We start from the raw sequence: 12,053 nt of genomic DNA, 5'->3' as shown, positions 1-12,053 counted from the left end.
AAAGTTTTCGGAAAATCCGATCGTTCTAAACGCGGTGACGTAAAACACGTACGTCGGGACTATAAACGGGGCAGTGGCCAATAGCTTTCATCTCTTTATTTATTCTGAGCATGCGTGGCACTTTGTCCGTCGGATTTGTGTACACACGATTGGAATTTCCGACAACGGATTTTGTTGTCGGAAAATTTTATCTCCTGCTGTCCAACTTTGTGTGTCGGAAAATCTGATGGAAAATGTCCGAAGGAGCCCACACACGGTCGGAATTTCCAACAACACGCTCCGATCGGACATTTTCCATCGGAAAATCCAACCGTGTGTACGGGGCATTAAACTCTATGGGACACGAATGTGAAAAATCAAAAGTGCTAATTTTAAAGGCTTATATTCATGGTATTGTCATAAAAAGGGTTTGGGGACCCGGGTCCTGCCCCAGGGGACATGGATCAATGCAAAAAAATGTTTTAAAAATGGCCGTTTTTTCGGGGGCATCGATTTTAATAATGCTTAAAATCAAACAATAAAAGTGTAATATCCCTTTAAATTTCGTACCTGGGGGGTGTCTATAGTATGCCTGTAAAGGGGCGCATGTTTCCTGTGTTTAGAACAGTCTGACAGCAAAATGACATTTCTAAAGGAAAAAAAGTCATTTAAAACTGATCGCGGCTATTAATGTATTGTCAACGGAATCCGAAACCCCTCCAAAAACTCCAGGCTTAACAACCGCACCGCCCCCCCCTATCCGAGTACCTATCAAGAAAAGGCTGCATCCTTTCCACCTTCACTAGCGTTATCCCCTTTACTAACAGACTAACCTGCACAACCTTTTCCTTGCTTGAAACAATGGGACACGGGATGCGCACCTCCGCAACAGGAGCATTCGTGCTTGTACTTGCATGACCCCCCCAACCTGCAGGAACCCTCATTATATTGCCAGCACACTTTTTCTTGTGGCTGATTGTCCGGGGTTGGATGAGCCACTGGTCCTCGCCGACGTCATCAGGCGTGTATCGCCCTCCGCTGCATAAACTTTGTCATACCGCAACCACGCTGTTCCCCCGTAGACTCTGCATGCCTCGCCCACAGCGTCTAAATGGCAGAACAGCGCCGATCAATGTTCTGGGTTCTTCTTCCCAATCACGCTAGCCATTATGGCGAAGGCCTGCAACCAGTTCGGGAAGGTCCGCGGTATGAGCCTATACCTCCTCTTCTCCTCATCTTCCTTCTTATGATCCTTAGGCTTAACCCCGTCTAAACTGAACTTTTCCAGCGGCAGCAGTGCAAAAATCTCAACATACTCACCTTTCCAAATCTTTTCCCGCACTTCCAGCTTAAAGCGGAGGTTAACACAAAAATTGAACCCCCGCTTTTCGGAACCCTCCCCCCCTCCGGTGTCACATTTGGCACCTTTCAGGGGGGAGGGGGGTGCAGATACCTGTCTAAGACAGGTATTTGCACCCACTTCTGGCATAGACTCCCATTAGAGTCTATGCCTCTTCCCGTCCCCACTGCGCTGTCTGCTTGGGCACACACGGGTCCCAGAGACAGCGGGGACCAGTTAGGAAGCGCAGCGCGACTTGCGCATGCGCAGTAGGGAACCGGGAAGTGAAACCGCAGCGCTTCACTTCCTGATTCCCTTACAGAGAATGGTGGCGGAAGCGCCCGAGGACCCTGGGACAGGTGAGTGTCCTTATTTTAAAAGTCAGCAGCTGCAGTATTTGTAGCTGCTGACTTTTATTTCTTTTTTTCGCGGGACTCCCTCTTTAAGGTGTGCCCCAAGGAGTCCCTTAAAGCACACATAGACCTCACACTTTGCCGCATCAGCCAGCCTGACCAGATCCTGCTTCTTTGAAGTTTCCCCTGCCATGTCCCCCGCCGCCGCCTTGGGAGCTGCGTCCTGTCCTGCCGCCGCGGCAACCACCACCGTGGGCGCTGCCGTCACTACTGGAGGTGCAGGGGTGACCACTGTACCGGGGGTCCCCGCTCCCGTCCCCCCCAGGAGCTACTCAGGCCAGCACCGGCAACATGAGATCGCCCGGCCCCTGCTCGAACTTGTGTACCAATTCTTTTAAACCCGCCAAGAACCCCCGTAATCCCAACTCCGTTGTGGTGCGGTCTTGGACCGTCGCGGCCAAAGGGGAGGCCGCGGTCAGAGCCACCCACTGCGCAGGGGACCGATTAGCCACACTAATGCCCTCCCTACATCATCACATAACACAGGTAAAGAAGAAAAAATCAACTTACCAGGCTGCCTAGGAAGGGTCCCACCAGCCGAAGGTCCCGCCTCCATCGCCCCTGGGCACCCACATGGCCCCTCATCTTCCGACAGCGACAGCTCACCCTCCGAACGGTCGACCACCATTTCTTCTTCTCCTGCCGAAAGCCCTCCATAAGATGTATCACTGGATGCCAGGGATCTGCGCTGTTCCGCTTAACGCCTCCGCACGCCAGATCCGCCCACAGATTTCTTGGTCGCTTTGCCTGGGCTTCTGCCGCCTGCACCGCTCTGACAGTGTGGATCACTACGCTCTGCACTCTTCTTCTGCCTCTCCACCCGTGGGGGGCCGCCGGCTGAGGATGAAGGAGGCCCGGCGGCCGTTGATGACCGAATCTCCCTCCGTCTCCGTATCCGTCTCCCTCCGCGTGGCAGGCCTGCTGGGAGCTCCGGAGCAGCCGGCGCTCCCGCCCACTGAGCTCCGGCCATGATGGGGATTCCTCCCAGGACCCCCCACCACAGGCCCGGCCGTGCGCTTTGCAGGGGGCCCTGAAGGGGCCCGCAAGGCACTCCCACGTTGCTGCTGAGCTCTGGGATGAGTCCGGGGAGAAGCGCTCCGGCGGCTGAGATTGACGAGTTTGTGCGGGCTCCCTCCCCGCTGTGCTGGCCACTGGGGACCCTCACCTAGCACCGCCGTAAGCCTCTCTTGCAGCCATCCATTCCCCTTTACCGCCGCTTCTGCCCGTAGCTTAGCCAGAAGCTCCTCCATCACGGCCATGTTGCAAGCTCACTCCTCCTGGTAACACTGAGCTGGGGAGGGACCTACGCTTTACCTCGTGCCTAATCGCCCCTCCCCATTTCTACTGCACCCTATCCTCTACCTCCTTACATCCAGTTCTCCAGCATTGCTCCCACTGTTAATCCTGTCATGCCAGCCCTCAGTTTATGGCATTTTCTTGCTTTACTCCGGGCTTCTCTGCCCTACAGCAACTGCCTAGTATTCCATTCTCCACTTCTCTTGGCCGACAATCCCCCCCAGCGGCATGTGACCTCAGTTTATATGGGAGGCCTGCCCCCTGCCAATACCGAATGGGGATTGGTCAGAGCTCCTCACATGAGCTGCCTGCCACTCCAGTTCCAGGCCCAACCCCTCTTCCAGAACAATTTCCCTGAAAGCAGGGGAGGCGTCTCAGAACCAGAGCACAGGTGGTCAAACCCAGCTACACTAACCACTCCCAGCCCCAGATCAAAACAAACAGGCCTAGCCTAAAGCATAGGCCTGCCTAAATTTGCCTGTACTAACAGTTTTAGCCTAGAAAAATCCTATTCTAGCACCTACCTATGATAGCGGGTGCTACATACAATATTCCAGAGTGGCTGTACCGCGAGTCTGACTAGCACAGATCAGACTGGGGTTCTTGGTCACCCTGTGCCCCTAATTAACAAAGGGTGATTTACACATAGGCGGGGCTGGGGGAGCTGGATACAGAATTTCCAGAGCTCTCCAAGGTAAGCTGGGTTCCACAAGTGACTCCCGTCACATCTCTCCCCTTTTGGCTGTGGGCTAACACAGGAGGTGACGCCAGAGGGGTTGAATCCAAAGTTAGTCAGTAGTTCCAGTCCCCAAATTCCGGTATCCACACAGTACCCCAAATAAATTGTCCCAAACATAGCATTACTCACCCAGCCAACCTCTGCCTCTCTCAGAGAACATACCCGCGTGGACTGACTCTTCTCCCTGGAGTCCTTTCAGCCACTGGAGTGAAGACACGGTGACTGGGCTCACTCTGTCATGCTGCTGGGGATCTGGGCCGACTGCCCAGCATCCCTGGGGTATACAAGTGTAGACTGAAGTCCCAGCTACTTTTGGTAGATGAAAATCCCCCAGTGCTTGCAAAGCATGGTTGACATCCTACTGTCTCAAAGCTGCACCATTTTCTGGGGTTGTGTCAGTGGAGACCGAAGTCCCATCCACTTCCATAGGAACTCCCTCTTCTGTTATTTGAGGGCAGAGGCCAGCAACACTCTGCTCTGTTGCACGCTCTTCTGCTGGGTTGGTGTCAGTGGAGACCGCAGTCCCATCCACTGATATCAGCTCAAGCTGCAGTTGTGTGCAGAGGCCAGTAGCATTCTGCCCTGTTAGCACTTCAGCTGAGTACCCCACATCATCCACTTTGGCTAACTGTTGGGGAGTGACTATCATCTTCTCACCATGGGCTCCTGAAACTGCTGCAGGTATGGGGCAGAGGTCTTAGACCCTCTGTCCAGTGGCCAGATCTTCAGCTGGAGAAGTCTCTTGTAACTCCACAGCTCAGTGAAGTTTGGCCCTGACGCCAGCTCTCCTGCTGGAGGCTCACCATGTTGTTCTTCCTCACCAGAAAAGTCTATCAAATCACCAATCTCTATAACTGGTGTCTGGGGATAGAGGTTCACCATCTCTTGTCCGTAGAATGAAGAAGAGGTTACTGGTGCTGGGCCAAGTGGGAGGAGGACGTCGTCGACGCCCCCAGGAGACCTGAGGTGCTCCTGTGGGCTAGATATATTGACAACGTCCTCCTCCTATGGGATGGATGCGAGGCCGAACTCCATGACTTTATGAATACCCTGAATGCCAATAATCGAGGCATCAAGTTTAATTTTGAGGCCAGCCAGGATGCCATCCACTTCCTGGACTTAAATATCCAGATCGTGGATGGACAGTTCGTGACATCCACATATTTCAAGACAACGGACAGAAATGCCTACATTTCTGTAGACAGTTGCCACCATGAACCCTGGATTAAGGCCATCCCTCTAGGACAATTTTTGCGCCTCAGACGTAATTGTTCAGATATAGCTACCTTTGACCATCAAGCATCTATTCTGACCAAAAGATTCCTAGAGAAGGGATACGACCAGCTTTCCCTCTCTCAGGCGGTTAAATCAGCAAGGGATAGGGACAGGGCTGATCTACTGTCTGATGTTTCTAGACCTAGGATGGAGGTCTCAGACACTGTCCCATTCATCACTACTTTCTCAGTGCGATCAAGCAACTGATACGTAAGCACTGGCACGTTCTTGGTAGTGATGCAGCTCTTAAGACCATTCTACCATCCAACCCTAGAGTGATATTTAAGGGAGCAGCATCCTTGGGAAATAGGGTAGCACCCACAGTTCAAGACCCCCCACAAGAAACTAGATCTTTTCTTCAAAATCTGACGGGGTTTTATAAGTGTGGAAAATGCCAAGTGTGTTCTCTCAACATCAATAGATCTAGACGTATCACAACATTTACATCTACCAGCACAGGGCGTTCACATGATATTGAACCATTTATTACGTGCAGTTCTGAAGGGGTGGTCTATCTCCTACAATGTCCCTGTGGGCTCCAATATATAGGGAGGACCAAAAGGGCCCTACGTGTTCGCTTGAATGAACACATAGGGAATATAAGAAGAGGTTATGATAAACACCCTGTCTCTAGGCATTACGATCAGGTCCACAGTAGAGACCCCTCTAAAACACTTTTTGTAGGAATTGACAAGTATAAACCCCATTGGCGAGGCAGTTCACTCATTAGGGAGATCTCTAAGTTAGAGATGTCCTGGATATACAAAGTCAAAAGTTACGTGCCATTCGGCATGAACGTCGACACCGACGTAAATGCCTTCATCAATAATGCCTAATTCATTGTGGGCTTTTCTTTTGTTCCCTTCACCCCCCTACCCCCCCGCTTCTCCTTCCCTCCCCCCCCCCCTTTTTTCCAATTTTCTCTTCTTTTTATCATGTAATCTTATGCAAATATTTGATCATGGGATATAAATATACTGTATTTATGAATCCGTTGTCAAAGCCATCGCTCTGGGTTCACATAATTGGAACACCTGTTGCGCTTCGGGTTCATATTTCTTTACCACAAAAATCTTTTTGGTAGCACGCACCAACACAATTATTTTTTGGCCTTATTGTCATAGTCTGTGGACGAGGACTTTGATAGAATTTTGGGGTTTTTGGCCCAGTTGGTTGCTCCCCCCCCCCCCCCCTTTTTCACATTTTTAGTACACATAATTTCAGCACATACTTGACCCACGGACTAACTCCACAGTTTTCCTTTTTTATATATATATATTTTTATATACTTTTTATTATTATTATTTATCCCCTTTTTTTATATATTTAAGATTTTTTATATATTCCTTATTTACACATGATGCATACATGTATTCAGGAATACATTCCTAAATATTGCATTCTGTATGCAATATTTTAGGCTGGCCACTAGAGGTCCCCCTTTTTGTCATGTCCCCAGAGACCTTATTTTCAATTTTTGTATGCGTGTCACCACTCATATGCTTTCTAATATGGGGTGGTATGATGTGGCTTGTCCACCTCAGTGTGGACGCACGCTGGTATGGCGGATGGTGGACCCTCTCTGGGCTGCGCATTCTCTCCTTTTTGGGTGGGGCTTGGCGCGGGAACCCAATGTGCATATGTGAATGTTGGCTTTTTCCCGTCCAAGCCCCCCTTTCCCCTCCCCCTTCTGTGTCTGGTCTCTGCTGCCTATGTGCAGTAAGGCGATTCAGCAGTTTACCTAACCTAGTGCCATGTTATATAAAGATTCAAGGCGCGCAGGCGCATTGGAACTTTCTTTTTGGCCTTCACTCCACCCTGGGCTTCCCTTACGTACGACCTGCTGCGATGCAGGGCGCGCATGCGCCCTTGTGTCTAACCCTCTGCGCTCCACACGAATGCGGATATCCGGAACCCAGAGCGAGGCTTTCTCTCCATTTATTGTCATTATTTAAGGAAGGTGGCGCGATGCACCGCCCGTGCCCCTGGAAGACGCAATTCTTTTGCGAAACGCAGCGTAGGGCTGAGCGGTGTCATCGCGTCACTTTCCTCTATCGTTGTACTCCAGCAGGACGGGCGGCCTGTGAACATCCGGCCGGTGTCACAGACTGCCTCTCATCAGAGGATATTTGCTTTTTATATGTGAGTGTTTACTATGTTTTTTTAATAAAATACCAATTGATTTTACACTATGGGAGCCTTCTTCTGTTTCCCCCATATGATGTCTACACTCCACTGAGGGCTGAGTGTTGCCTTTTCCCTGTGGATCCATTCGCTATACAGCCTTTACAGCAATACAGTTTCAGAGGTTCCAATCCGGTCATCATTCTAGTTCCTGAGCTATCCGAGCAGCATGACTACAATGCCCATTTAGACCCTCTGTAACGGGGGGTCATGGGGTTCCGGTAAGCGGCCAGGCACTTTATTTATAGTGGTGGACTCACACATCTGGGATTTCATTTAAATTGGACTTTTTTTGCATTTCTACAGCACTTGTAGGGTGTTTTTTGTATATGGACTTTCCCCCCTTTTTTTCATATTTTCTTCAAATTTAGATATTACCCTTTTATATACACTGCTACCCTTTATGGTTTTTATGTACGAATTTGATTTGCTATTGAATATATTTCTTTTAAGGGGAAGTGGGATCAATTTTCCCATCTAATATTCAGTTTGTCACATTTATCATATGTTTTCACAACATTTATTTAAATATCGGCTGAGTACTCTTTTTCAGTCATACACACGTTAGTTTTTGCTTTGAGCGCGAGTCAATTTTTTTTCCCACTCTATTTATTGCGGCTGGTATCTGTGCCTCTCCTCTTCTGCTATCCAGACCTTGGATCCTGGGGGTGGTTTGGACATGTTCACAGCCAGGAAGCAAGATCCCACCGCTGCCAACCAATTGTGATGGACCCCTCGTCCTCAACAGGACTATGTCTGCCATAAATGCTTCCTTTGTCCAGAACCAGCACTACCCAAGACCCCTTAGCTCACCCAGTCATTAGCCGTAACTCAATGTAGGGTGAAAAACAGACTGTTTTTTCAAACACATGTACAGAGAGGTAACGCTCAGGGACAACCCCTCCCCCCCTTTGCTTTCAGGGTGGGGTAAACTGTCCAATAACAATAGACACACAGGTCAGGTGTATTCAAACTTCTCATCAGTAAACAGTCTTATCAGCAAGGAGGGTCAGCTGGACCAATTCCCCCCCCCCCCTCCACTTAGACATACATTCCATAATATACTTTTCTCCCAAGGCAGACACAATAGAACAATGAGATACAACCACACCCCAAACGATCCCAGCAACAAGTCCACAACAGCGTGAGACAACACATATTATATGCATATATACAATATTCCAGTGTGGCTGTACAGCGAGTCCGACTAGCACCGATCAGACTGGGGTTCTCGGTCACCCTGTGCCCCTAATAGACACAGGGCAATTTACATATAGGAGGGGCCAGGGGAGACACAGAGTTCCCAGAGCTCTCCAAGCTAAGCTGAGTTCCACAAGCCCTCCACCCAAAGTAACTCCCGACAAAGTTGCTTCTGCTGTTATGCTGACCTATAGATGTCTGTGACAAGAAAATAGGTTCAGGGGCTTGTTTTTGCTTATTCAGTAAAACGGTTTATAGGACATGATAGGGCTTAGCCCACCTCACCATAATCTGCTTGTGCCCTTGTATGATATTCAGTGTTTGGTAACTTGTTACTGTGATCATATAAAGATTTCAATAAGATATCAATAACTTTGTATGTGGATTTTGTAGATACTGAACGAGGCCTTTCTATGGTAGAAGATAGTAAACTGCTGAGACTGCACAAATACACGAGCAGCACAGAGAAGGTTGGACCTCTGATCATTTACAAGATGAAATTGGAGGATGTAAAGCAGCAGAGTATATGGGAATTTAAAACAATGAAGCTCAATAAGAAAAACAAAGTGATCATGATGGTTGGTGAAACCGGGTCTGGTAAAACAACCCTGATTAATGCTGTGATCAACTACATCTTTGGTGTGGAGTGGAAGGATGATCACCGGTTCCAGCTAATTGAAGAGATTAGTAAGAAGAGTCAAGCTCACAGCCAAACATCGAGTGTCACTACGTACCAGATCAACCAGGAAGATGGCTTCCGGATCCCATACTACTTAACCATCATTGACACTCCGGGGTTTGGAGACACCAGAGGGATATACTATGATGAGAAAATCATGCAGAAGATACGAGAATTTTTTTCTAAATGCAAATTCTCAGAAATTGATGCGATTTGTTTTGTGGTTCAGTCATCTTCGGCTCGGTTAACTGCAACACAGAAGTACATCTATGACAACATTTTATCCATTTTTGGGAATGACATCAAGGATAATATAGTCTTCTTCACTACCTTCGCTGATTCCCAGGAACCAAATGTTCTCTCAGCAATTACTGAGGCTGATGTTCCCTGTGCAAAATCTAAAGATGGAAAACCTGTGTATTTTATGGTCAATAACAGCATGCTGTACGCTAATAACCGCCCTGATCAAGTTGGCAAACGTTTCTACAAGGCTCAGGAAATGCAGTGGGAAATGGGAATGGAAAGCATTGAGGATTTTTTTTTACAGTATTTGCCTGGATTAGCCAGTAAAGATTTAACTTTAACAAAGAATGTTCTAGCAAAAAGAAATGCTTTGGATGTAACTTTGAATGGACTTGCCAAAAAAATTGAGATGGTGACCGGGAAACAGCATGAACTGGAGCAAAACGAGAGAGCTCTGAATGACCACAAGGAGGAGGTTAAAAAGAACGGGAATTTCGAGTATGAAGTGACAGAAACTGTAAGAAGAAAGGAAGAATCATCCAAATACTCAACCAACTGCCAGGAGTGCAGCTCTACATGTCACAAAGACTGCATTGTGTTAGCTAACTTCCTGGTTTATTTATGTGAAGTTTTTTATTGGAATGGAACTTGTCGTGTGTGTGGACATAGCCAAAGCAAACACATATCGGAAAAGTTTTCCTGGAAATCTTTTGTTGAAACCAAGAAGAAAACCTATTCTGATATTAAAGAAAAATATGAAAAAGCAGGGATGAAGGTGATGGATCTAGAAGAAGTTCTCTCAAAATTGAAGGAAGACATGAAGACAGCAGAGGATGATGTAATGAAACTTACTGGGGAGATTGGCAAGATCCTCAAACTTCTCCAGGAGATCGCCCTAAAACCAAATCCGATGTCTGCTGTAGATTACATGAAGCTGCTCATTGAAAAAGAGAAGCGGGAAGGAAAGGATGGATTTTTGGGGAGAATTAAAATAATGGAAGAAAACATTAAAAAATTTGAACTTATCGGTGAAATTCAGTCTGGCAATTTGGTAAAACTGAAAAACAAGGTGTCATTTTAAATCTGGAGGGTCCCAATTATTGTTTTGTTTGATTAAGCAGTTCTCCAATGCCTCCCATCTCACTCATTTTTATATATGATAGAGAACAATACCCATGTGTGCCTCAGGCTACTCGCTGTTTTCCCTTTTCACCCATCCATATCATATAGAGCATGTGATAATTAGTGAATACATAGACATTATACTTGGAATTTCAGTACTTATAGTACTTCCAGCATGTTTTCTGCTATCTCTGTGTTGGAGCCAAATAAATTATATTTGAAGTTCTTCAATCACTAAAAAACGTTTTATCCGAGTTTGAAAGGAAAGCATTGTTGTGTCTATAAGATAACTTATCATCATTTGGATAATCCAAACATTCAGTCCATCATAAATGCTGCTGTCAGACTCATCCACCTTACCAACTGCTCAGTGTCCTCCATTCCTCTCTGCCAATCCCTCCACTGGTCTCCATTCAGTATCTTCCACCCCTCTCCGCCAATCACTCCATTGGTCTCCATTCAGTATCTTCCACCCCTCTCCACCAATCCTCCACTGGTCTCCATTCAGTATCTTCCACCCCTCTCCGCCAATCACTCCATTGGTCTCCATTCAGTATCTTCCACCCCTCTCCACCAATCCTCCACTGGTCTCCATTCAGTATCTTCCACCCATCTCTGCCAATCCCTCCATTGGCTTCCGCTCACCCAACAAATGAAATTCAAAATACGAAACAATACCTTACAAAGCCATCCACAACTCAGCTCCCAGCTACATCACTAACCTAATCTCAGACCATCAACCAAATCATTCTCTTCGTTCCTCCCAAGATCTCCTGTTCTCTAGCTGTTTCATCACCTCCTCCCATGCTCGCCTCCAGGACTTCTCCAGAAGCCTCCCCAATCGTATGGAACCCCCTACCCCAATCTGTCTGACTATCTCCTACTTTGTCCACTTTTAGGAGACCCTTCTCTTTAAAGAAGCCTACCCTGCCCCCACCTAACAACTGTACATTTATTTTCTCCATCAGACCATCCCACAGTTATTACCTTTTTTATCACTTGATCCCCCTCTCTTAGATTGTAATCTCTCAGCATCAGAGCCCTCTGATTCCTCCTATATTGATTTTTGTATTGTAACTGTACTGTCTGCCCTCATGTTGTAAAGCGCTGCACAAACTAATGGCGCTATATAAATCCTGAATAATAGTAATAACAATAATAGGGAATTCATAGATAATTTATTAAAAACTGTTCTGGAAATATACATGTATACACTTTGCTCTGTGTTTGCATTTAGTTAAAGTTTAGACCTAGAGCTACCGAGGAGATTTTTACTGATCAGTAATGATTTATTAGGAATAGCAATGGATGGAACACATGGCTCCCTATGGAGTAAGATACACAAGTTCCATACAGAGGCAATCAATGTCACATGATCATAAATTGCTCCAATCACATACCACCAACCACTGCAATATTCTGCTGCATGCTATCTGTATAACTTATTCCACATTTCATTTGTTTAGCAATCGGTTGCTTCTTCTAGTGATTTTAGCAGCACAGTTGAGGTGTTCCATCGGCCAGGTCATGGCCTTCCTTCTGCTGGGTGACGGCCTGACAGAGTTCACAGTGTAAAGAGCTGAT

The 12,053-nt window shown here is 47.1% G+C and overlaps 1 protein-coding gene across 1 annotated transcript in view; it reads left to right on the top strand.

Annotated features, from left to right (window-relative positions):
- Nucleotides 1-10,944, top strand: part of LOC141145647 (uncharacterized) — a 48,867-nt gene extending 37,923 nt beyond the window's left edge. Inside the window, exon 2 of the mRNA XM_073632484.1 lies at nucleotides 8,819-10,944. Coding sequence (XP_073488585.1) covers nucleotides 8,819-10,428 — 1,610 coding nt within the window. The 3' untranslated portion in view covers nucleotides 10,429-10,944. The remainder of the gene's footprint in view (nucleotides 1-8,818) is intronic.
- Nucleotides 10,945-12,053: the final 1,109 nt, after the last annotated feature.

This window comes from Aquarana catesbeiana, linkage group LG05 (genome assembly GCF_042186555.1).
Source record: "Aquarana catesbeiana isolate 2022-GZ linkage group LG05, ASM4218655v1, whole genome shotgun sequence".
NCBI lineage: Eukaryota > Metazoa > Chordata > Amphibia > Anura > Ranidae > Aquarana > Aquarana catesbeiana.
This window is presented reverse-complemented; position numbering and strand designations above follow the sequence as displayed.